We start from the raw sequence: 27,152 nt of genomic DNA on the forward strand, positions 1-27,152 counted from the left end.
GCCATGTGCTCTCCCACACCCGTGACCCGCCTCCTCTCGCTTCTGTTTTACGCTGTGTCCACCTGCATCCGCCTGTAGTGATCCTGCTTTCCAGAAAGTCACATGCTACATTTGTCTCAACTGTGTTATTTTAATATTTACTGTTTACAACGTAGGACAAAAGTGTCACAGAGAAAAACACATCTCGTTTAATTAAATAATAAAATGAATACAGATACGATGTGGTACTGTCATGATGTGGGTTTTGTGTCTTGTCTTTTCATGTTCAGTGATTCCCTGACCTGTCTTTTACTTCTCCCAGTTGTTTCTCGTTATTCCCGACGCCCCCTAGTTAGCTCGTTTGTCCTTGATTATTTAAGCCCTGTGTTCCTGCCCTGTCTTTGTGAGTTGTTGAATGTTTGATGTCAACATTGGTCGCTTCTGATTCTGAGTCCTGTATTCCAGTCTGAGTCTTTGTCTAAGTTTGTAGTTTGTCTAAATAAAGCCTTTACACTGCGTTTGGATCCAGCCTCCATCCCGTGCTTCTACCGCACCACATTACCAGCGTCACAGAACAACTCACCACGAAATGGATCCAGCAGTTGTCAGCAACCGGGCTCTGGGAGAATACCTGTCGATGTTATTGCAAGAGGGCCAATCCGTCCAAAGGTACGCGAAGGATTTTCTGTCCATTTGCCATCTGGGAGCGCTAGATGATATCCAGCTCATGGGCCTGTTTTGGAACGGGCTGGATTATGAGATCGCCCGATGGATGCCGCGGGACCTTACCAACTGGACTTTTGACCGGTATATCGCTCAGGCTTGTTCCTTGGAAGACCTCTTCTCCATTACAGGCTTGTTCTACTCAACACCTCCCGAGTTCACATTACCCGCGACGCCCTCGTCGTCGTCTTCGCCGCTGGACCGGTCCAGTCCTGCCGAGCCCGCTCTTCACTGCAGCGCCGACGAACTCACTCTTCACTGCAGCCCTGACGAACCCGAGCTCCTCGTCAGCCTCAACGAGCCGGTGCTTCACGTAAGCCTCGAAGAACCCGAGCTTCACGTTAGCCCCGACGAGCATGCATTTCACATGAGCCCCGACGAGCATGCATTTCACGTGAGCCCCGACGAGCATGCATTACACGTGAGCCCCGACGAGCATGCATTTCACGTGAGCCCTGACGAGCCTGCACCTCGCGACAGTCCAGCCGAGCCCGCGCTCCACGTCAGCCCTGACGAACCCGAGCTTCGCGTCAGCCTTGACGGACCTGAGTTTAACGTCTGCCTTGACGAACCCGAGCTTCACGTGAGCCCAGACGAGCCCGCACTTCTCGTCTGCCCCGCCGAGTCTGCGCCTCATGTGACCCCTGCCGAATCCAGTGAGTCAAATGCCGAGTCCAGTGAATCCAGTTAGTCGAGTGCATCGTTCAGTACATCAAGTGCATCGTCAAGTGCATTGTCCAGTGAGTCAAGTGCATCATCAAGTGAGTCAAGTGAGTCAAGTGAGTCTACTGAGTCAAGTGAGTCTACTGAGTCAAGCCCAGTGAAGCGCCGTCGCAGAAGGAGAAGGAGGACTCGCTCGGCTACTCAGGCTCCAGTGAGCGTACCCAGACTTCTCGCCCTGCCGGCCCCGCCTCTGCGCCTCGCCCTGCCTGCGCCCTTTAAGCTCCGGGAGGCCTTTCCTAAACCCATGGATTTCCCCAAGTATTTTTTGGGGAGGGGCCAAGGGTCCGGTGAGGAGACCATGAAGGCTGCGCCGCCATGGTCGTCTGCAGGGGCTTCACCACCCTGGCCTTCGCCTCATCCTGCTCCGCCCTGGGCTTCGCCTCATCCTGCTCCGCCCTGGCCTCCGCTTCGTCTTGGTCCGCTCTGGCCTCCGCCTTGTCTTGCTCCGCCCTGGCCGCCTGTTCAGTCAGGTCCGCCCACGCTCCACGGCCCAGGCCCGCCTTGTCTATGCCCAAGACTGAGTCTTGGCCCATGCACCCAAGACAGGCCCATGCAGTTCCCCTGCATGGGCCTGGCCCTCCATCCCTCCCCCAAGACCGCCTGTGCTTCACCGCCCTACTGAACTTTATTTTTTTTTATTTTTTTTTGTTGGGTGTCAGGAGCCGCCCTTAAGGGGGGGGTTATGTCATGATGTGGGTTTTGTGTCTTGTCTTTTCATGTTCAGTGATTCCCTGACCTGTCTTTTACTTCTCCCAGGTGTTTCTCGTTATTCCCGACGCCCCCTTGTTAGCTCGTTTGTCCTTGATTATTTAAGCCCTGTGTTCCTGCCCTGTCTTTGTGAGTTGTTGAATGTTTGATGTCAACGTTGGTCGCTTCTGATTCTGAGTCCTGTATTCCAGTCTGAGTCTTTGTCTAAGTTTGTAGTTTGTCTAAATAAAGCCTTTACACTGCGTTTGGATCCAGCCTCCTTCCCGTGCTTCTACCGCACCACATTACCAGCGTCACAGGTACAGTAATGTAATGTGTACTAGAAATCTTATGTGGACTTACAGTATAGAGTGGTACAGTAATGTTATGTGGACAAGACAAGAGCACTTAATACTGACAAGTGACCAGTCATAATTGTAATAAAATTACATTAACACCGCCTACAATGTGGCCTTTTTACCCTTAACTGATAATATTTTATAAACCAATATCACTCTAAGTAAATAAAAGTAAATTAGGTAAATAAAAGTAAATTAGGTAATCCAACCTCTCGACTCGGACTCAACCCTCTCTGGTTTCGGTCTCGACTCGGACTCAACCCTCTCTGAACTCAGTCTTGACTCGGACTTGAGTGAACTGGTCTCGACTACAACACTGGTATAAGGTAATCATTCATATTCCTGAATCAACATTAAATGTGAGGAATGTATTATCTCCATTCAGTATGCCTGTTCTCGCTGAAACACAATCAGAAAAAACTTCATCTTTAGAACTACACAACATTCGTTAAAATATCTTCTTTTGTGTTCAGCAGAAGAAAGAAACTCATACAGGTTTGGAACAACTTGAGGGTGAGTAAGTGATGACAAAATTTTTATTTTTGGGTGAACTATCCCTTTTTTAATGATCTATAAAATATTTTTAATTATAAAATCAAAATTGTGTATACCTTTAATAATTCTTGTGTTGAGCAATTTAAATAGTTATGTTATGAACCCAGTATGGGTCATATTTGTGGGTTGTGTGTTTTTCTTTCTGTTTGGTTTGCAGGATGGAGTTAGAGTGAGTGACGTCATTATTGACTAAGGAGTTACACCTGTGTTGGAGCTGATGCCGGCAATTAAAAGCAGTTCCCTTCAGCTGTGACGGGGCGCGCTCTCCCATTCTCGTGCCATTTGTGTCTTGGAGTCCGTTGTTTGTTTATTTTCCGTCTCCGTCTCATTTAATTATTCTTATTGTAATAAATGTTATTCTTTTGAGCAATATCCAACGTGTTGTCTCCTTCTTTGTCGCGGCTTGCGAGCCGGCCGTGACAGTTATATAAACATGTATGTTTTTTATGTGTTATATAAAAGATATGTTTAACATATTAATATTTCTGAATGTAATTGTATGTATGGCTTTCTCTAAGTGACATCCTGGTTTCTTTTTCAGATTTCAGAGAACCCAAAGGAAAAAAAGGCAGTAGTCTGATGTAAGCCAGATTTTTTAAAACTTGAACTGTTGGACCACTTGTAGTTATAATGACATCAGACTCTTGAAACTATTTTATATATAGGTTTTTAGTGCTTTTGTCCTTTTTGTCCTATTTCTACTTTTTAAGAATGATCTTTTGTATCTTTTTGTCATTGATTGCGTTAAAAAGGTGTAATTTTAAAACATTTTAAAGGTTTTTTCCCCAACTTTGAAATGGCCAGGAATTTGTTGATTGACCATTGAATGTTGTTTAAACATTAACATTGTGTACATCAGATGGAACATTACTTTATGTTGACAGTACATTTCAGTTGGATTTTTAAACATGATTTAGAATGAACACCACAATGTAACATTGATCTAACAGCATTACCAAGGATTATTTTTGTTCATTTCAATGTTGATTCAACAGATATGATGTAGAATCAGCATCATAGTGTAACATTGATTCAGTGACATTACCATTATTTTTTTAAATCTCACTATTGTTTCAACATTAATTGTGGGTGCAAAAGTGATACTGAACCAACATTACTCTATAACATTAATTCAATGCAATTAGCGTTGACACATCAACATTGACTTATTTTTTCAATGGTTGCTTGCTATCTGGGATGCCTATAATCGATGTAGTTTGTATTAAATTATTTATTTATTTTAAACGTCTCATGTAATTTCTTGCATTTATATTTGTTTATTCCTGATTGTCCCCCCTTCATGAAGGCATGACACTCTTGCCAGCTAGCACTAGAAAACAATAATCTTGTTGTTTAGTGACTTACACCGAATTATGAACCGTAAACTGAATTTAAGATAAGACTAAAAAAAATTGAATTTATTTGAGGAATTACAGAGGAAATACACATTCTCGGCAAGTTTTTAGCAGAACACATACAGTATGATTGTGCGTAACTAAGAATGTACAAAAAAATATTTATAACGTCTCTAACCAGCTCACGAGACATGTGGATTGTTAAAAATTCTTACCGAATAGTTTTCACAATGAAGTAGATGATAACAGCCAAACCTATACATCCACATAGAGACCCGATCACAATCGCTGTGATTTCACCTGAGACAGAGACAAAAGTTACATTTTCTCAAGAGAACTGTAATAATTGAGCAATAATTAGCATAGATATTTTCTAAGACAGCTGATTAAAAAGAAAAAACAATTTAAAAAATAATACTGCATGTTTAGACAGTAAAATGATTAATATAATAATTGGTATAATATAAAATGTTTCTCACCTGCAGTATAAATTTGAACTGAGACTGGGGAGAGAAACAGTGAAACAAAGAAGAATTAGACACAGCACAAGCACGATGCTATGCATGTTTTTTAAGCAACATTCATATCTTTTCAATGACAAACCGATTCACCCAAAAAAGACAATTCTGTCATCATTTACTCATCCTTATGTTATTCCAAAATGGTGTGCCGTTATTTTGGTGGAACACAAAAAAGGCCAGAAACAGGCTGACATTTTCGTAATAAATTCACTTATGATCTTCCCTTTACCAATGCATGTCCATGTCAGATTAAACATTGTCCCATAGTAGTTTGACATTGTTGAAACCAAACGGGGTTCCTGCATGTGCTATAGCAGAATGTTGCACTCCAGTACACATATGCAGAATAGTGTCACAGATTGCTGTATAGTATTTCTAACAAAGAGATGCTTGATGCAAAATGAACAAAGAGATACGATGTTTAATAATCACAGAGAGTGGTACACATAACATTAACCCAAGACCTTGAACTGAGGAAAACTGAAGGCTTAATAAAATTCAAGAACATCAAGACTGTTGGATGAAGTGGCCGTGGACCTTCAGTCAATTAAAAGCAAATCAGCAAATGCATCCTATTGTTTGCTAGCGATAATTAGTTGAACATCTGCATATGTTGTCTGTGAACGATAGCTACATTCAATTTCAATTAATTCAGGTAATACGTTTTACAACCAAATAGATTATTATGCCACGATACCACTACTACAAAGTAGAACATTACCAGTTTTTTTTTACATAAAACTTAATTTATACAATTAATGAATGAACACCTGCCAACCCGCAGTAATTTTTGAGTTTTGTGCAGAAGAAGATCCATCAATGTGCATTTGATGATCGTTTGTGTTCAGATATTCAGTAGCTGTTATTAGTGCGAGCACATGTGAAGAGTTTTCACTGTCAGTGGTTCCTGCTGTGTTTTGATTCTGTTCAAATAACACAAATAAGAGTCGGGACAACAGTGTTATTTTGGTTTACTGCGCGCGCAATATGAATTTACCAAACTCTGTGAACAAACTCTTACTCAAGTAACTAAAGTCCTCATGAAATCAAGATTTACCCTATTTACTTTGTCAGCACACATTACTGGTCTTAGGGTGAACAATTTATCCGTGCACATTAATACACAGACAAAAAAGTTTTTCATGGTTATCTTTCATCAAAATCTGAAAAGTTACTTCTGGTCTGGAATGGCGTTCTTTCTCCGATGACGTCAGTTTGACGGCTTGGGTTGAAAACGCTTAACCACTCTCCTCCAAGTGTTAGTCTGCGATGAGCGAGAGATGGAGAGGAGGTGTGCTGAAGCAAAACCCTGCACTCTATTCAATATTCTGCACTGAAGAAAAATCAGTTGCTTACTTCCGGTTCAAAGGGTCTTTAAGATTATTACTTTTACTTTTTCTTTGAGTAAATAATTATAGTAATTATTTTGAGTAAATAATATATAGTACTTGTACTTTTACTTGAACAGTTTTTGGATACTCTACCCACCTTTGATAATGTTGCGTTCATGCCATGTTGTAATTGCGGTAATGATTCTGAAATTTAAAAAGTCTTCACGTGCGTGTAGAACTTGTAATTACAATGTGTAAACCCGTAATTTTCTAGGAGCTACAAACTTGTACCACGTGGCCGCTGTACCACTTAACCACTTCAGATTAAAGGTGTGTTTGACTTGAAGCGGTGCTGTGCAGACCGTTCGGTGTATGATATCAAAGCACAGCAAGAGCGATTCGAAAGTTTACAGAGCTTTATTTACGGTAATTACGACATGGCATGAAAGCAGTATAAGGTGAAAAATGTATATACACTAAAATGTATTTGAAATACATTTATGTTGTGCTACAGTAAGTATCATACAAAAACATTTACATAATGTAATTTTGGTATACTAAACTGGTATACTTAAAGTCTGCTAAATTAGAACAACTAATTTTGTACTGAATCAAGTCAACTTATATAGCGCTTTTAACAATATAAATTGTTTCAAAGCTGTTTTACAGTGATAATAGGAAATTAAAGTAACAGAGATTGTTTTGGCTTTACATCAGCTCTAGAATAAAGTTATTGTCAAGCTAAAGTTTTGATTGATTCACTTCCGTCGCAATGATCATTAGTTATTAACTTAGGGGCCGCTAACACAACACCGTTATAACAGAAAACCCTTAATGCGATCCGGCCGCTCATTTGCACAAAACAGTGCCTGGTGGCTCGAGAACGCAAACCATGAAACAGGTTCCGAGGCCTTTTAAAATGTTATAATACAGAATTTTTTATCGCTTCCCGTAGCCACGTGAACCGGAATTATCCCGACAACGTTTTATCTGTACAGAGGTAAAGGGAAGGGAAGGAGGCCTTCACATGGGAGAGAGTAGTTGAAACTTCAGGACTGGGTTGTCATTGTGTCCAAACGCAGGTCCTTCATCAGATCCGGACACGGCCTGGATCCGCCGGACTGCGGTAAATCTTGGGATGAACAGAGAGACTTAATATTAGAGTAGACGCCATCCTTCTTATGATGTAACAAGTACATCAGGATTTATGGGAAGTGTTCCCGGTTCCGGCTGACCTAATCTATGTAGCCTAACATTGAATTATGAATTATAAAATGTACTTTAATTGTGCAGAAGTAGTGCTGAAGTCCAACTAAAGATATACTGGAACTGTTGCAAGTATACTTTAGGTAAATTTTATATATCTTGCATTTAAAGACTGATATTATACAGATATCATACAATCCTTCTTAATAAAGATATTAAAACAAATGTTAGGCTTAATATTGAGAAAATTGCACATATATAATGTGCATTGTGCAATAAAGAAATACAGTATGTGATTTTTAGCGGCATCTAGTGGTGAATTACGAATTGCAACCAACAAAAGTTACGGTGATGTCATCATCTGAGACAGCAGAGAGTAGCCAGTTCAGCAATGGGGTTTCTTTACAAGGATAAATTAAGAAATTATGTTTACTTAATTATTCAGTAAAACTATATGTTATTGCAAATATTATTGTTACTTGTTCATCATTGTGTCAGTGTTTTATTTGCTGAACTAAGCTTGCTTCCTTGCATGAAGAGCAACATATAGTAACGAAATGTGTTTGTCCGTTTAGGGCTACGGTAGAAACATGACAACACAGTATGTTGACCTCCATAGAAGGGGGTGCCCGCGGTTATGGAGATATAAATGTCTCATTCCAAGGTAATAAAAACATAACGGTTCATTATGTAAGGTTTAATATGTCAATAGATATGAAGTATACTTAGTATGAAATACATTTTTTTGGGTGACCATGACAAATAGTGACAAATTGTTTTCCCTCAGCTAAGCTAGTTTTGGAGGACCACGGAAGCTATATATATATATATATATATATATATATATATATGTAGTGGATTGGGAATTTCCCCGATAACTCCCCCTGGTGGGGAACTGGAATTATCTGCCCAGTAGATTTAGCGGTAACTGGCTGGTTGATCATTACCATGATTGCGCTTCTAAATAAAAGCACAGCGTTCAAATGGCTGGGTGTGCACGTTGCTTTTGGCATCCTGTTTGCCTTTTCCTAGTGGAGTCGTGTGGTCCGGGGCATTTATTCCGTTCATTGTTCGATCAGGTATGTGAATCTATGAGACGTGGAATGTGATTTCCTAATATTGGTGTGTAATTTAAAGCCTATGTTCTGCAGTCACTAAACAGTCCGAGTGCAGCGAGAGCCTGTATAGTCGTGTTAAAATCATTGTTAACGCAGTGAGTATGATCTCTTTTCTGGTGGACCGTTTCATGTTTGTATAAAGAAAAACTTAAAACTCACGGCTGTGTGTGTGTGCGTGCAGGTCGGAGGGACGTAACAGGCTTGCTTCCAGCTCTGAGCGGTGTAAGCGTATCTGTAATGCCAGGACACACGGTCCCGGATTACGCTGCTGTTTTGTTTCCATTGTGAATTGTGTTTTATTTTGATTAATTTGTTTTGTGGTATTTTCTTTATTAGTATTGTTCTTCCTCTTTTATTTATGTATATATATATATAATTGTATTTTGTAGACGAAGTGCTTCCTGTTGGGGAAGTTTACTGAAGGACAAGCAATTGTTTGTACAATAATTTAGGGTATCTACATTTGCCTTTGGGGTTTATTTATATTTATTATTTTTTTTAAGCGCTTGGGGGTCACCGGTGGCCATTGGTAGAGGGGTACGTTGCCCACCTCTCAATTGGGGTGTAGTGTTTAACACATGAGTGTGTTTCTCATTTCCTTTCTAGTGTGCAACACCAATGTGTGTGTGTGGTTGTAGTGAGTGATTACTGGTTAGGGTGGGGCTGGATTCTTTTTCCCTGTTAGTGTCTCTGATGACCCGAGTGCTGCCCTCTGTGTTGAATCTTTATTTTCTTTGTTTTCTTTATTTTAAGTACCTTTTTTTCGTATGTGTGGGTAATGTAAAAGGTAAATGTATTGAGGGTACTTATTAGTGATTGTCATGTGAATTATATTTTACCATAATAAAAATTTGTTTTAACTGTCAGAACTGTCTCAGTCCTCTCTGGGGAGAACGAACCTGGGTTTTTTGATTGATTCTGATTATTGGTATATCCTGGGGTGGAAGTCCCTAGGTGGCGTAGTTGGCTACAGTGAAGACATTGAGTACCTTAATGTGAGGTTTTTTTTCTGCTTATCGTAGTTATCATCTTGCTCTCCGCCTTACCATCATGCCACATTCTGGCGCAGTCGGCAGGGTATTTTCCCAGTTGAGGCTGAGACGTTCTGCCTAATGTATTTTTTTTTTGGGGAGACAAAACAGCAGTAGGCTCCATTAGGTGAAGTAGGTGTTTGTTTGTTTTTGTTTTTGCAGCCATCATGGCAGAGGACTTGCAACATTTGCAGGAGTTGGTAGCCCGGTTGGAGGCAGATAATGCACGTCTGCGTCAAGCAGCACCCGTAGGCCCTACAAGCAGTAATGCTTCGGCACCCAGTGTTCCCTCTTCTGCCTTCCCGACCACTGAGAGAGTAGTATATGTCCCTAGGGATAGGCGTTGTTCAATGTTTAGAGGCAGGAGTGGGTTAAGCCTAATTGAGTGGGTGGAAGAAGTAGAGTCTAGTTTACGTGCCCGTCACTTATCTTCGGTTGATCGAGCATTTTTTATGCATGATCATTTAGAAGGGGAAGCTAGAGAGGAGATTAAATACCGATCACGGGAGGAGAGGGAGGATCCGGTAAAAATTCTGACTATTTTACAGGAACTTTATGGGTGTTTTACAGTCCTATGTAGCTCTACAAGAAGCGTTCTTCTCCCGAAAACAACAGGACGGTGAGTCGTTGCAGGAGTTTTCACATGCCTTATTGTGTTTAATGGAGAAGGTTAAAAAGAATGCCCCCCATGTTATGCCTAATGCGGACACCTTATTACGTGATCAATTTGTAGAGTACGTCTATGACTGTGCTCTTCGTAGGGAATTGAAGCGTTTTGTTCGTGATAAACCTGACTCTAGTTTGTTGGATGTTCGCAGGGAGGCAATTAGGTGGGAACGTGAGGGAACATCAGTAGGCATTCGGGATCGTAGCCAGTCTGTCTCCTTAGCACATGGTTTCCAGTGTGGAGTTCAGGGGAGAATACCTACCCCTGGTGTTACCTCTAACTCAGAACTCACAGAATTAAAGGAAATGTTGAAACAACAGCAAAGTCAATTAGACCAGCTTACCCAAAATTTCAGATTGCTACAGAGACAGCGTAGCCAGGGCCCTTCACCACGGGGGGGCTCGATTATTTGTAGGCGATGTCAAAGACCGGGTCATTATGCCCGAGAGTGTGATGGGGAGAGGGTTTTGTCTCAGTCCCAGTCGTCTCTTGGTGCACCTCCTCGTGGGGGTGCTTCTGGTAGTTTGAGCCGGCAGTCGGAAAACTAATACCCACCGAGCGGTTGAGCCACCGTTTGGTTGGGGGTATGATGGGCTCGAAGGCTGCCTTAGAAGCAAAGTCTATTCCTCAATTGATGTCCTCCTGTCCTCATGTTGATGTAGTCATGGGGGGTGTTGTCGTATCATGTTTGGTGGACACTGGGTCGATGGTGTCTACCATAACGGAGAGTTTTTTTTCTGAGCATTTTATGGCTTTGGGGCCTGCTCAACTGCAGTCTTGTCATTGGCTACAGCTTCAGGCTGCCATGGCCTAGCCATACCATATGTAGGGTATATTGAGGTGGACGTGGAGCTTTGTGGGAAGGTAATGTCTAGACGTGGGGTGTTAGTAGTTAAAGTCCCTCCGGGGAGTAGTTCCAGAGTTCGGGGGGTTATCGGGATGAATGTCCTCAAAGAATGTTATGCCGAGCTCTTTGGAGAGTATGGTTCTGGATTGTTGGAGGTACCCTCAGTCATACAGGCCCCAAGTTCAGTTCGTCAGGCGTTACAGCAGTGTCATCATGCTAAGACAGAGCCCTCCCTGGACACTTTAGGTCAGGTAAGAGTGCGGGGGGGAAGGGTTTGTCGTGTTCCGGGCGGTACTATTAAACTTGTGCCTGTTACGTGTTCTGCCCAGTACGCTGGGCTTTCTGTCTTGTTTGAACCTCCAAGCACTGGGCTACCAGCTGGACTGTTGGCATCTCCATCATTGGTAGGGGTAACTTGTAGTACGGTATACATCCCAGTCGTCAATGTGGGAGCTACAGATATCGTATTATATCCTCGCACTGTAATTGGTACTCTTACTATGATCAGTGTTGTTAGTTTACCAGCTGAGGTCAAGGAGGTTAGGACTGCTACTGCAACCGTGTCCTCTCTTGAAGTTTATACTATCCAAGATAAGATAAATGCTTTAGATCTGTCTTCCATCTCTGAACAAGATCAGTATGACTTACGGTTGTTGCTTAACAAATATAGTTCTGTTTTTTCCTCTCATGACACCGATTTGGGTTGTACCACGTTGATTTCACATGACATCCCTCTAATCGATGAGAGCCCAGTTAGGCAGAGGTACCGCCGCATTCCTCCTTCAGATTACGAAACCGTTAAGGCCCACATTAATCAGCTGCTAGAAGCACAAATCATCCGGGAGAGTAGTAGCCCCTATGCCTCCCCCATTGTTTTAGTCAAGAAGAAGGATGGTAGCCTCAGAATGTGTGTGGATTATCGGCAACTGAATGGGAAGACTAGGAAAGATGCATTCCCTCTTCCAAGAATCGAAGAGTCTCTTGATGCCCTCTCTGGGGCTTAGTGGTTTACAATGATGGACTTGGCGAGTGGGTATAATCAAGTTCCAGTGACTGAAAAAGATAAGCCCAAAACTGCTTTTTGTACCCCCTTTGGCCTCTTCGACTGGAATCGGATGGCCTTTGGCCTGTGCAATGCGCCAAGTACCTTTCAGAGGCTGATGGAGAGGATGTTTGGGGCTCAGCATTGCCAGTCGTTGTTATTGTACTTGGATGATGTCATTGTGTTCTCTCCCTCTGTTGCAGAACATCTAGTTCGTCTGGAAAGTGTACTGGAGCGGCTAAAACAACAAGGCCTGAAAGCCAAGCTGGATAAGTGTTCATTCCTCAAACGAGAAGTGGATTACTTGGGGCACATAATATCTCCGGATGGGGTCTCCACAGACCCTGAGAAAATTACGCCTGTGACTGAGTGGAGAAGGCCCGCGCACGTCTCTGAGTTAAGGTCCTTTCTTGGATTTGCGAGCTATTATAGACGGTTTGTGGAGGGATTTGCAGCACTGGCAGCCCCGCTACATCGTCTGGTAGCTGAATTGGTGGGCTCAAAGAAGAGTAAGGGTTCTGGAAAGAGTCTCCCCACAGTGTGGACGGGGGAGTGTGAGAACAGCTTTGAGGGCCTTAAAAGGAAGCTCATTACAGCACCAGTCTTGGCCTATGCTAACTTTTCTCTACCCTTCATTCTAGAGGTTGATGCCAGTCATCGTGGCCTGGGTGCTGTTCTCTCCCAGGAGCAGGAGGGCAAAATTAGACCTATTGCCTACGCCAGCCGAAGTTTGAGGCCCGCCGAACGTAATATGACAAATTATAGTTCCATGAAGCTGGAGTTTCTGGCCCTAAAATGGGCCATGACTGAAAAGTTTCGAGAATATTTGTTGGGCCAGAAGTGTTCTGTGTACACTGACAATAATCCTTTAAGTCATCTTGCCACTGCTAAATTGGGTGCTACTGAGCAGCGTTGGGTAGCTCAATTGGCGGTGTTTGATTATGTCACTAAGTACAGGTCTGGCAAAGTGAATCGAAATGCAGATGCCCTCTCACGACAATATGTGGAGCCTACTGAAGTGGGAATGTTGGAGAGCTGCCCTGAGCTGGGGCCTTTTCACCAAATCCCTGTGGAGCCTGCTTCTCAGGTAGTGCAAGCAGCCATTTCTGTTTTGCCCTGTTATGCCCCTGCTAGTTTGTGTGCTTTGCAGAAAGAGGACCCTGTCGTCAAGGAGTTGTTGCCCTTTTGGTGGAGAAAACGCCAGCCGACATCCGTGGAGCGGCAGAAGCTTACAAAGCCAGTGTTATCACTACTGAGACAGTGGGATCGCCTGGTGGAGCAGGAGGGAGTACTATACCGTCGCATATTACGTCCTGATGGGGGCGAGGAAGTGCTGCAGCTGGTCCTCCCTATGTCATTGAAGGGAGAAGTGCTCACTCAGTTGCACCAGGGGCATGGACATCAGGGGGTGGAACGAACTCTGGAGCTGGTCCGCCAGCGGTGTTACTGGCCTGGGATGTCTATGGAGGTGAGACAATGGTGCCAGGAGTGTGACCGATGCCAAGTTTCTAAGAACTCTCAGCCAGTGGTGCGTACCTTTATGAACCACCTCCTTGCGTCACGTCCAAATGAGACGCTGGCTATTGATTTTACCCTCCTTGAGCCGGCCCAAAATGGAATGGAAAATGTGCTCATCATGACTGACATTTTCTCAAAATTCACTCAAGCTGTTCCCACCCGTGACCAACGTGCTTCTACAGTGGCTCATGTTTTGGTTACGGAGTGGTTCTATAAATTCGGGGTACCAAGCCAGCTGCACTCCGATCAAGGACGGAGTTTTGAGAGCTTGTTGATCCAGCAATTGTGTGGCCTATATGGTGTGTCCAAGTCACGAACTACCCCGTATCATCCTGCAGGCAATGGGCAGTGTGAACGGTTTAACCGAACTCTACATAACCTTTTGTGGACCCTGCCTGCAACAAGGAAGAGGGATTGGACTGCTTGTCTTCCCCAACTACTGTTTTGTTACAATACCACCTCCCACCAGTCCACCGGTGAGTCCCCTTATTATTTGATGTTTGGCCAAGATCCAAAGCTGCCTGTGGATTTCTTGCTAGGTAGGATTGAGGCTGTGGCAGGCCACATACATGACTGGGTCATAGAGCATCAAGTTCGACTTCAGATGGCATTTGAAGGAGCAAGACACCGAACGAGGGTGGCGGCGGACTACCGGAAGAGAAACCATGACTGTCATGTGCGAGAGGTTCCCCTGAAGGAGGGACAACTAGTATTGCTGCGTGACCACTCCAGGCGAGGCCGTAATAAGATTCAAGACTGCTGGAGCTCAGTACGCTACCAGGTGCTAAAAGTCCCCATTGAAAGAGGAGCAGTGTACACAATTGCACCAGCCCACGACCTGAGTAAGATCAAGCATGTACATCGCACTTTGTTGAAGCAGTATATTGCCCCTCACAACCCAGAGAGTGGTCTGCTGGGAGGTGGTCAAGCAGAGGCTGTGCTGCCCTTGGAGGATGAAGAGGAAGAGTTGGAGGATGGCTGGGTCCTGGTGTCCGGGCCTTTTGTCGCTCAAGCTGGACTAGCACCTATGATCCCTGATCCTGGGACATCTACCACCTCTTTAAGTCCACCCTCTAGCCAATTTAATGAAATTGACGGCTGTATCAACAGGCCGGGGCAACCAGTGGCCTCAGTACCTCGCCCTAATTTAGAAGTGGAAGATCAGGTGGGGGATGATGGATTGAGGAGGACAACCCGTGTTACTGCTGGACGACATCCCAACCTGCACCGGTTGCCTGCAGCAGTGTGGGGTAGGGAGAGAGGGGCTATGAATTCCCAGATGATTGTGCCTACTTCCACTTTATTGTTTAGACCCTGGAGCTGAAATTGGTGGGGTAAAGGGTTCATCGTCGGGACGACGATGCAAGTGGATGGGGTGGATTGTAGTGGATTGGGAATTTCCCCGATAACTCCCCCTGGTGGAGAACTGGAATTATCTGCCCAGTAGATTTAGCGGTAACTGGCTGGTTGATCATTACCATGATTGCGCTTCTAAATAAAAGCACAGCGTTCAAATGGCTGGGTGTGCACGTTGCTTTTGGCATCCTGTTTGCCTTTTCCTAGTGGAGTCGTGTGGTCCGGGGCATTTATTCCGTTCATTGTTCGATCAGGTATGTGAATCTATGAGACGAGAAATGTGATTTCCTAATATTGGTGTGTAATTTAAAGCCTATGTTCTGCAGTCACTAAACAGTCCGAGTGCAGCGAGAGCCTGTATAGTCGTGTTAAAATCATTGTTAACGCAGTGAGTATGATCTCTTTTCTGGTGGACCGTTTCATGTTTGTATAAAGAAAAACTTAAAACTCACGGCTGTGTGTGTGTGCGTGCAGGTCGGAGGGACGTAACAGGCTTGCTTCCAGCTCTGAGCGGTGTTTTGTTTCCATTGTGAATTGTGTTTTATTTTGATTAATTTGTTTTGTGGTATTTTCTTTATTAGTATTGATCTTCCTCTTTTATTTATGTATATATATATATATATATATAATTGTATTTTGTAGACGAAGTGCTTCCTGTTGGGGAAGTTTACTGAAGGACAAGCAATTGTTTGTACAATAATTTAGGGTATCTACATTTGCCTTTGGGTTTTATTTATAAATTTTTCTTTTTCTTTTTGGTAAGCGCTTGGGGGTCACCGGTGGCCATTGGTAGAGGGGTACGTTGCCCACCTCTCTATTGGGGTGTAGTGTTTAACACATGAGTGTGTTTCTCATTTCCTTTCTAGTGTGCAACACCAATGTGTGTGTGTGGTTGTAGTGAGTGATTACTGGTTGGGGTGGGGCTGGATTCTTTTTCCCTGTTAGTGTCTCTGATGACCCGAGTGCTGCCCTCTGTGTTGAATCTTTATTTTCTTTATTTTCTTTATTTTAAGTACCTTTTTTTCGTATGTGTGGGTAATGTAAAAGGTTAATGTATTGAGGGTACTTATTAGTGATTGTCATGTGAATTATATTTTACCATAATAAAAATTTGTTTTAACTGTCAGAACTGTCTCAGTCCTCCCTGGGGAGAACGAACCTGGGTTTTTTGATTGATTCTGATTATTGGTATATCCTGGGGTGGAAGTCCCTAGGTGGAGTAGTTGGCTACAGTGAAGACATTGAGTACCTTAATGTGAGTTTTTTTTTGCCACATATATATATATATATATATATATATATATATATATATATATATATATATATATATATATATATATATATATATATATATATTTTTTTTTATGCTGTCCATTTGGAGCTTGACAGACATGATTGCTATGAAACTGCTGTTGTATGATATAAGAGTTGCATATATACAGTCTTCAAACATGATTTAGCATTGATGAATTAAAGTCTTTTTTGAATGACATGGGGAGAGTAAATGATGACAGAATATGTAGATAATCAGCCATCATGTAAACAAAGAGCACAGGTCCATATTTGCCCACCCCCCAACCTTATTCTCTTTCGCCCTCCCTCTTTCGTGTTTTCTCTCTTTCTCCTACCAGATATGAAAGAGGACAGGACAGTTCTGTTGTTAAGTGGTTGGGTGGCACGATAGTTATCCTGGAGAACCATGGGCTCTGCTTCGTCTGCTTTGCTGGAGTACAACAGTGTCTCTAATTTCATTAGCTAATGAGAAGAGAAGAGAAGAGAAGAGAAGAGAAGAGAAGAGAAGAGAAGTTTAACACATCTTCATTAAATACAATTCCTCTTCAATACATCACTGTTCACAAATTGCTCATTCGCATCACATTATATCTTAGCCTTTTAGTATAAATATTTTTTTTAAATACATTCTTTGAAAAATTTACAACAAGTTGTCCCTCTTAAATCCAACATAAACCTTATCTTACATACCACTTATCTCTTAAAGTCGTTGTCTCCTACTGTAGATTTGCACAAAAACGAGGAGTCGTTTGATAACTTTGTGATAAACTGGTTTAATGTGTGACGTCTCATATAATCCGAACACCCGCTTCCCTTCCTGGTCTCACTGCAAATCTGTAATTTGCTTCTTGTGGAAACTTATACAGGGACCTCCACTGATCTCTCAAAGGTTGGGGAATGGTTGCCCAACCCATCTCGTCCACCACAACGGCTGCCGTTCCTTCAGTGCCTCTTTATGAACAGTCATGACATATAGGTTATAGAAAATCTTTTTAGACATAATCAATTGTCCATGTCTTAGAAGTTTCAGAAACCTCTACATGATAGTCTTCTTACAAACTGTTGTCATAAGTACAACAAATGAACAGTTTCTGATGGATAACATCAGTCTGTTAATTCAGATATTTTCTTTGTATATCTTCTCAGTAATATCCCATCAAAAATGAGCTTATTTCTTCTAAAACCAAATGGCATCACATTGCAGTCCTGTCAAGAACATTATATCCTTGTGGCGACAGGGCGAGGCCGAGGGTCGTGAGAGAGCGGCACAAGGTATCTCTCACAGAGGAGCGGAAGCATAAAAGGAAAAGCGACGACAGTGGAGATCGGGAGAGGCCAGGCTTGGTGTTGTGTTATGTTTGTTTTGTTGTGACAGCAGTCGTCCGTGAGGGGCTGCTGTCTTTTACTTTCATTTTTGTATTAGTTTTATTTTTTATATTAAAGTTTGTTGAATGTTCGCCGGTTCCCGCCTCCTACTTCCCGTAACATCTAGCCTCGTTACAATCCTCCACAGACTTCCAGCCATGATTGACCAAATTCTTTAGCTTTGTGCAGTTTAAAAAAAATATATATTCTCATGTACAGTCCTAGAAGACATTAATGTACCATGAACCACTGGATTATGAAAGAGTGGTTCCTCCAATGCCCAGTTTTTAGGTATCTCGAAAAGTCTTTTAATCTTGAAAGTTTTAGCCTATGCTTGTAAAACTGATTTATAAAAGGATGTTGTCTCTGTCAGGTCCATCTCTTGAGTTTGTATCCAGAAAATATGTATATCATAGACCCCTCTACTCTTCACAGGATTGCACCTGCTGTACATGTCCATGTCAATTCTTTTCTACACACAATTCTTTTTCAGAAATAAATCACCAATTCTTCTGACTTTAAAACCTTCTCTGCCCCACTTTAATCCTCCTGGTAACTCTGGAAGCCATTGACCCTTCTGCATATAATTCACTCTTACTCCAATTTACTTTGGCAGTGTGTTTCTTTTCCTTTACCTCTATGCTTTTTATAAAATTATTGACATCTACAGTACTTAAAAATACTAATAGCTCAATTCTATTACAATTCGAATCATTCGGTATTAAAAATCCTTTAAGATCTTCTCTCATTCTTCTCAATAATGGTTCAATGGCAATGATGTATAATTGACCAGAGAGTGGGCAGCCTTGCCTTTCCTCTTTTTTTACAGGGATTGAGGCACTCAACCTTCCTCCCACCTTCACAATACAGAAACATCACAAAATCCAATAATTTGTTTTGGTTTTATCCAAGTGTAAGACTGGAAAAACTGTAAGGACTTTAAGAGGGGGCCACTCTCTGAGAAAACAAAGGAAATTAACATTTGAACTCCCCCTCATGCACTGTTGAGACAAAGGTCTCACCTCCCTCATCCTAATTCTACATTTCTCTCCCCCATTCTTCATCCTGGCAGAGATCTCCCAAACTCACACAAGAATCTAAATGGTTTAATGTGAATTTTCATCAAGGTTTATACATGTTTGGTATTATTTGAAATGTCTCGGTGCGACTGGTACAAATTTCTCATTCCCAAAGAAGTAAAACAAAAGGTAATAAGGTTTTTAAGAGTTTAGGAATAACTGGCACACAAAGGAATGTGGTCTCTAGGCACTCCCAAGGTGTAAATTCATGAATGCTAATTTCCACTATTCTTAGCAGATGGTCAACTTCTACCCCCAGTAATGGTGGGGGAATACAGTAAATTTCCACTAAACTCAAGTTTTACATATCAAATAAGGTCTGGCTATATAAGGAAAATGCAACGAGAGCTCAGGGCTGTTTTTCTGTATTCAGATTAGCCCGTGTGGTTGAGGGTCTCGCGACTCTCAGCTCACGTAGCCATACAGTGTCGGGTAAAGGATTTTCCTCTTTGTTCTAGAACATTTGATGGTTTGCATTGATTATCTTTCAATTGATTATGGAATTGTAATAAAACATTTACCTGACATAATAAATTGTTATATTTGATAATTCTAACAGACTTTGACTTTATTTTCATTGGAGTTAAAAGGAATAGTCAAACATTAACGTATATTTAATGATGCACAGATATCATTGAAAAACCTTTTCATTTTATGGAGTCAGATGAAACGAGTTAATACATAAGATAAAATGCATTGCATTTAATTAAAAATCCCTTTGCCATGGGAAGAGACGGAACACGAGTGAGACCTTCACCTCTAATCGAGTACCACCATTGGATCGAATTAGATGGCCTTAGACAAGAAATAAACTTATCACCAAAAGCACTCAAAACTTTGAAAAGACATCCATGGTCTACTCTACCCTATCAAAAAATGTGTGATCTATTTATAAAAAAGCATGTTAATATTCTCTTTAAAACTCAAATAAATAGCATCTCTTAAAAGAAAATTATTATCCATAATATAGGTACACAATAAGTCTGATCACTATGAGTAATTTTGTTCAGATGGCGTTTCAACTGGTTCTCTAAATATTTGGTTTAAATTTTGAAATCCATACATAAAAGAGAAACATGTCTCCAATTATTCAAAAATCCTGAATCCCCTTTTTTAGGTAACAGGGATAATCCTGCTCATCTACAGCTGCTTTGAAATGAATCATTTTCAAAACAAACACTCTTTTGTTACTTCATAAAAATCTTTTCCCAAAAATGTTCTAAAAATGACAATAGAAATCGTCTCGGGTTACTTGACTGTAACCCTGTTCCCTGAGAAGCAGGAAACAAGATGCTGCACTGATTTAAGCGCTATGGGGAAAACATCTTTGTTTGACCGGTTGTGAACACGTGTGGCAAACACGCCAAGAGTTTGGCACCCAAACTATAGAATGTCATAAAACTGTGTGGAGAGGACCAGCCTGCCAGATCACATACTTGCTGCAAGGGGGCACTTCTTGCTAAAGCCCTGGAGGATGCAAACCTCCCAGTAGAATGAGCCCTAATGCCCCGAGGTGAAGCTTGACCACACATCTCATAGGCTAGGGCAATGGCCTCCCTCACTCAATGCCACATGTTCTGCTGTGTGGCGGCCGTCCCCAGGTTACAGCCCCCATGACAAATTAACAGTTACTCTGGCTTATGCCACTGGCTAGTGCAGTGGACGTAAATCTGAAGAGCTCCGGCGTTGTAAACTTCAAGGACCACGGCTAAGTCCCATGAGGGAACTTTCACTCTGACGGGTGGTCTCATTTGCCTAGCTCCACGAATGAAGCAGATGATCAGAGGGTGTTTACTCTTTGAAACCCTGTCCATAAGAGCGTGGCAACCCAAAATGGGGGTCACAAATTCTCTGAGAACAAATTTTCCTTTAGAAACATTTCCTTACAATCTTGTCAAACTGGGTCAAGTCAAATCACCTTCATTTATAAAGCGCTTTTAATAGTATGGATTGTTTCAAAGCAGCTTTACAGTGATAATAGAAATTACCGTAACATATTGTTTAGGCTTTACCACAGCTTTAGGATAAAGTTATTGTCCAGCTGAAGTTAGTTTTGATTGATTCACTTCCGTTGCGAAGATCATTAGTTATTAACTTAGGGGCCGCTTACACGACACCATTCTAACAGAAAAACCTGTAACGACTGAGACAAATCAGACAATAATCTTTAAAACTCACTCTGGGATCTATGGTCCCATCCCCCCAACAAGGGCAAGAAGGGTTATGGTTACCGTGACTACGATCAGATAAGTTGGTTTTATTGCTGTTAAAAATGTGGTCACGTGGAAAAAGCAGAGGCCATAGAAAAGACCCACAGCCCTTAAAACAGATTTTGCATCACATTATGGACGAACTGACCTATAAGTGAACATGCACCCCAAGACACTGTGTGACTGATTTACTGTCTTGTGTACTATTATGTCTTTGATACTACAGTATGTTTTTTATTATACAACCAACGGTCAATGTAACCCCACCTGTATCGTGTCTCCTATCTAATTAATCCTCATTTAATGACACACATTTTAGTGTACATCACCTTCTCTTAGAATGCAGTTTGTTTGTTATATCTATCTGAGTATAAATGGACACAAACCCTAACCCATATGTCTACCACACTTGAGATAGCGTCATACATCCTCCCAACAGAGGAATCTCCCACTTAGAAATTCCCCATTTCTTATTAGTTGAGCCAACCCTGAAAGGCGAGACCTTTCTAAGGCTTTAAATTGCCTCTACACAAGCCCTTCCCTCTCTTGGCTTTATCGGTTCATTCAGGGTGCTGTGCTGTCCTGCGTGGCCTCAGCAGGCCCCAGGGTAGCAGGCCTTGACTCACAACCAGCCGTGTGCTTATGGAGAGAGAGAACTTTCAATCAGAACAGAGTCGAACTAACCATGCAAGTTCATCTTATCTTCTTCATCCAATGGAGAAGAAAACGATTGCAACTTCAACATTTGACACGCACGGAACCATCAACATCCTTTTTCGGGAACTTCAAGAATTCTTTCCACTGCAAAGGCCATGCAAGTATACATTTAATCAGGTGCTCTGAAAATGTTAAGCTGATGGTTCTTTTCATAGTTAAATGGATCTTTTCCATAGTTCCATTTCCTGCTTCCGGTTTCATTCTGTCACTCACTATTTTACCTATGCATGCATGTATGTTTGTTTAGTTATGTTTGTGATTTAGTTTATAAAACTTGTGCACAATGCGTATTTGGTTCTGATTCTCTGCTTGCAACAAAGTTTATTTTACAATCTTGATCTTGTTACATGCTCTAAGCGCTGTACATGCCAAGACATTTTTTTTTCTGTGGCCATGAAAGATACCCTTTTCTTAGAATAAATGAATAATCAAAAGAGTTTGTTGATGAACTGATTAATTGATTGTAATATTTAAGTAAGTATATAAGTTAATCCGATTAACTGACCCAAATATTCATAATTAATCATAACAAGTTATGAATTATTATTAATATTTCACCTTTGAGCTAACTCGTTACACACGCTCCGGCCGCCCATCCGCATAAAACAGTGTCTGGTGTCTCGAGAACGCACTCCCTGAAATAGGTTCGAAGGTGCAAAAAATTATCCGTTATCTCTGCGCAAACCTTAAAAACGCAAACCCGCGAAAACGCAGACGGCGCGCATCTGCGCATAAAGTGTTCAGTCGATATGTATGCGCGTTTGAATATATATGTGCGCCGGCGTGTAGTCCTTCTTCACAAATCAACCCTCAACAAACTACTTGTCTGGCTTAAAAATTTATAATATAGAATTATTTGTCGCGTCTGCGTAGCCGTGCTAACCAGAATTATCCCGACAACGTTTTATCTGAACAGAGGTAAAGGGAAAGAGGCCTTCACAGGGGAGAGACTAATTGACACTTCAGGACTGCGATGTCGTCGTGTCCAGGCGCTGGTCCTTCAATCAGATCTGGATACGGCCTGGATCCGGCGGACTGCGCTAAACCTTGAGATAAACAGGGAGACTAATATTAGCATAGACACCATCCTTCTTATGATGTACCAAGTACATCAGGATCTATGGGAAGTGTTCCCAGTTCAGGCTGATCTAAACTATGCAACCTAACATTGAATTATAGAAGTCTATATTTTGTTATGTGTATGCTAGGCCAAAGAGATGTGTTTTTAGTTTAGATTTGAACTGACGGAGTGTGTCTGCTTCCCGGACAATGTTAGGAAGATTGTTCCAAAGTTTTGGTGCTAAATAGGAAAAGGATCTACCGCCAGCAGTCGATTTTGATATCCTAGGTATTATCAAGTGGCCGGAATTTTGAGATTGCAATAGACGTGAAGGAGTATAATGCGTTAAGAGCTCGCTCAACTACTGGGGAGCTTTGTAAATAATCAGGAATATTTAAAAATGTATATGATGTTTAATAGGGAGGCAATGCAGTGTTGACAGAACCGGGCTAATATGGTATTACTTCCTCTATCAGGAACCACTAGAAATAACAGGACCCAAGCGCAGAGAGGAGCGGTGAATGGTGATTTATTAACAATAGGATGTAACAATTTGTAAAAGTTGCACAGTCCAGAGATAGTCCACAACAGAGGTGTAGACCGGAGACTTGGGCACAGAATTGAGCAGCCCAGTAACCAGCAGTCAGTGCAGTCTCAAATGAAAGATTGGTCTCAAAGAGCACACCCAGGTTCCTAACCGACGACGAGGATGACTTGAGCAGCCATACGTGTTAAACAGTATTCTAGGTTATTACTTGAGGATGTTTTTTTGTCCAATAATTAGAATCTCTGTTTTTTTCTGAATTAAGTAGTAGGAAATTAAGAAGTAGGTAGCTGAATTAAGAAGTAGGTAGCTAGCCATTTAGTTTTTTTTATATCTGCTATGCATTCCGTAAGTTTTGTGAATTGGTAAGTTTCGTCAGGGCGTGAAGAAATATAAAGCTGAGTATCATCAACATAACAGTGAAAACTAATGCCATGCTTCCTAGTGATATCTCCTAAGGGTAGAATGTATAGAATGAACAGCAACTATAGAATGAACAGTACTATACAATGTATAGTACTGAGCCTTGTGGTACACCATACTGAACTTTTGATCGATAAGACATCTCTTCATTTACTGCTACAAACTGATAACCGTCAGATAAGTATGATTTAAACCATGCTAGTGCAATTCCACTAATATCAACATAATTTTCGACTCTATTTAAAAGAATGTTGTGGTTGATAGTGTCAAATGCATCACATAATAGAGAGATACAACCATGATCGGATGATAAGAGGGGATAAGAGATGATAAGAGCTAATTATTTGTGACTTTAATGAGAGTAGTCTCAGTACTATGGTACGGTCTAAATCCTGACCGAAAATCCTTGCAGATATCATTTATTGCTAAAAAGGAACATAGTTGTGAAGATACTGCCTTTTCTAGTATCTTTGACAGAAAAGGTAGATTCGAGATCGGCCTGTAAGTGACTAATTCTGTAGGATCAAGTTGTGTTTTTTAACAAGCGGTTTAATCATAGCCAACTTAAAAGTTTTTGGTACATATCCTAATGACATAGAGGAATTAATGATATTAAGAAGAGGATCTATGACCTCTGGAAGTATCTCTATCAGTAGCTTAGTTTGTATAGGGTCTAACATACATGTTGTCAATTTCGATTGTAACTTTCTTTCTTTTACATTTCTTCAAGTTACTTTTGAGGGTTTACCACATAGATCAAATAAAGTGTTTAACGAAATTGAGCAAACATTGTAGCGTTTTCTTTTTCTTTTTTAGTTGTTTTATTCCCCTAAAGCTGGTACTTGCTAACAATAATTCAAAATAAGTACTAGAAAAGGCCTAGTCTTTGATTTCACACACAAAAAAAATAATGTTCGATCAATCTTAAGGGTTCTTATCTGCGATGAATTTCTGTCCCGTGAGAAAAAATGTTATGCAAAAAGTTATAAAGTTATGCAACCTTAAGGTGGAGAAAAAAAACATTGAGTGCACTGAAATATGTTGCTATGAAGAAAAACGTTGAGTGCGTTGAAATATTTCACTCTTCTTTAGCATTGTCCATTCCGTCTGGAGTGTAGAAACAAACAAATCCACTCCGCCACCTATCATCCTTTTTAGACCATCTTAAGTTATGCTTGCTTCCCAATTCACCCTAAGACGTGAATGAAAATATCAGCCCTTACATTGAGCTTAAAACCAAACGGTTTCTCAATTAGTACCAGTTTTTGAGGTAGCTATCAAAGAAACATAACTTCCCACTACCCACAACTGCCTTCCTTCTTCATGTCAGCCTTTCTTTATATGCCAGATGTCACGATGTGGGTTTGTGTCCTGTCATGTTCTTTGGTTCCCTGTCTTGTTCATTAGTTTTCCCAGGTGTTTCTGATTTTCCCACGCCCCCTTGTTATCCTGTTAGCTCGTTTGTCCCTGATTATTTAAGCCCTGTGTTTCTGCCCTGTCTTTGTGAGTTGTTATATGTTTCAGGATTAACGTGAGTGTTGGTTTCCCAGTGTTAATTCTTGTTCCGCGTTCTGAGTTTCTGTTTGAGTTTATTTAAATAAAGCGTGTAAACTGCGTTTGGATCCAGCCTCCTATCTGCCTTCACCGCACCGTGTTACACCAGACAGGTGAGCCTATACAGCGCCCTCTAATGTCTCATAGTGCTTCTTCACCCTTCCATTCTTAAATGGATAAGAGAGAGAGAAAAAAAAAACCTGTTACAGATATTTCACTCTGTTACAAGATGATTTAACAAGTTTCTTCCTCTTCTATAGCAGTGAATGAATCTTATTTTTCGTCAGAGAGACTACAATGCACTGCCTGAAGCAATACTGTAGCAGGCTTGAGCAAAATTCAGAATTTCAGAATTGGCCTCCATTCAATTCATGAATTTGAATTTGAATTGAATTGACTCCGCCCCACAGAAAGTTGAATTTGAATTGGAATGACAGGAAGTGAAATTAAATTCATGGCAATTCAAAGAAATTAGGTCACACATAGGGTGACCACCATCAAACAAATCAAATGTGGGACAATGTGGGACATGTTACCAAAACTAAAACATTACCTGAAACTGTTATATAATGTCCATTTAACTTAATTAAACATTTGTATTCTGCATTTCAGCTGATAAAAATACTTTGTTATTTAGGCCCTTCCAGACAACACAATTACATCACAATGTAACATAACATGTCTTTATTTTCCTTGCCATTTAAATTCAACATCACTGAGCAAGGCAGCAGGCATCATGCAGATCACTATTTTCGAAACAGTTCTTACTAAGTCCAACTAAAATCCAACAAAATAAATAATGAACAAATAAAATATAAAACAACATGAAATTAGTTTATTGACAGCCTTATATATTAAGAATATATTACACCAAACACTTTCATATTTTTAGAAAGGATGTGAATTAAAACAACTACAGCAGGCAATAAATTGATAAATTCTGTTAAATTAAAATTTTAATTTACAGAATTATCCATTTGTTTTCTGAAAGGGAACACATGGAACGAATCACCGCTCAACATTTTGATTGACAACCTAATAGTGACCGTGTTTACTCTTCCGTGTTAAGACGTTCTTTTCAACGATTGGATATGATTTTAAAAACGGCTGTTGTATTTGTACTTCTGACGAAGCGCTGTTAAATATAGGTGAAAAACTACGGCGCAAAAAGAATAAATAAAATGCTTTCTTAAAAAGGCAAAAGAACGCATGCACATTTTCTTAATATGATCATTAAAAACAAACAGACTGATAAAAATGCGGGACATTTTCTCAATATGCGACGTGGGGGAAAAGGGGTCAAAATGCTGTGCGGTACAACACAAAGCGTGACGGGTGGTCACCCTAGTCACACAACAGAAAGAATATGTTGAATCTCACATACATTCAGAGTTAGGAAGGTTACTTTGGAAATGTAATTGCTTACTGTTATAAGTTACCCATTATAAATGTGGTTTGGATTATTTTATTTGGATTACTTTATCAATGTAAATCAATTTCCTTTTAATTTGATTAGTAACTAAATAAATTACACATTTTACCTCAGTAATACAACTAAATACAATTACCGATACATTCATTTTGTAATTCAATAACATCATTTCATTACAGTTAACTCACTCCTCAACCCTACACATTTTGTTCTAATATATATTAATATTAATAACAAACAAATGTCCGCCTAAAATTTTTTTTTTCTTCTAAAGATTTACTAAAGTAATTCTGGGAGTCATGTTTTATCATGTTCTGAGTCATCTTCTATCATGTTCCACAAAATTACAATTACAATAAATCAAACTTAATTATTTGTTCTGTGACTAGAGCTTTTAACATTCATTGCTGGGGGAAAATATTTCCTGTTAATGTAATCTGTACAAGTAGTTCAAACT

The 27,152-nt window shown here is 40.9% G+C and overlaps 1 protein-coding gene across 2 annotated transcripts in view; it reads right to left on the minus strand.

Annotated features, from left to right (window-relative positions):
• The window catches only part of ca14 (carbonic anhydrase XIV), an 80,840-nt gene that overhangs the window by 19,320 nt on the left and 34,368 nt on the right, over positions 1-27,152 (minus strand). For both annotated transcript variants that reach the window (XM_077207418.1, XM_077207410.1), the window contains exons 8-10: positions 16,647-16,773; positions 4,861-4,884; positions 4,597-4,681 (exon numbers count right to left, since the gene is read on the minus strand). In XM_077207418.1, the coding sequence (XP_077063533.1) occupies positions 4,597-4,681; positions 4,861-4,884; positions 16,647-16,773 (236 nt within the window). The remainder of the gene's footprint in view (positions 1-4,596; positions 4,682-4,860; positions 4,885-16,646; positions 16,774-27,152) is intronic.

This window comes from Siphateles boraxobius, unplaced genomic scaffold (genome assembly GCF_051911475.1).
Source record: "Siphateles boraxobius isolate OS27281-9 unplaced genomic scaffold, OSU_SipBor_1 12, whole genome shotgun sequence".
Lineage (NCBI taxonomy): Eukaryota > Metazoa > Chordata > Actinopteri > Cypriniformes > Leuciscidae > Siphateles > Siphateles boraxobius.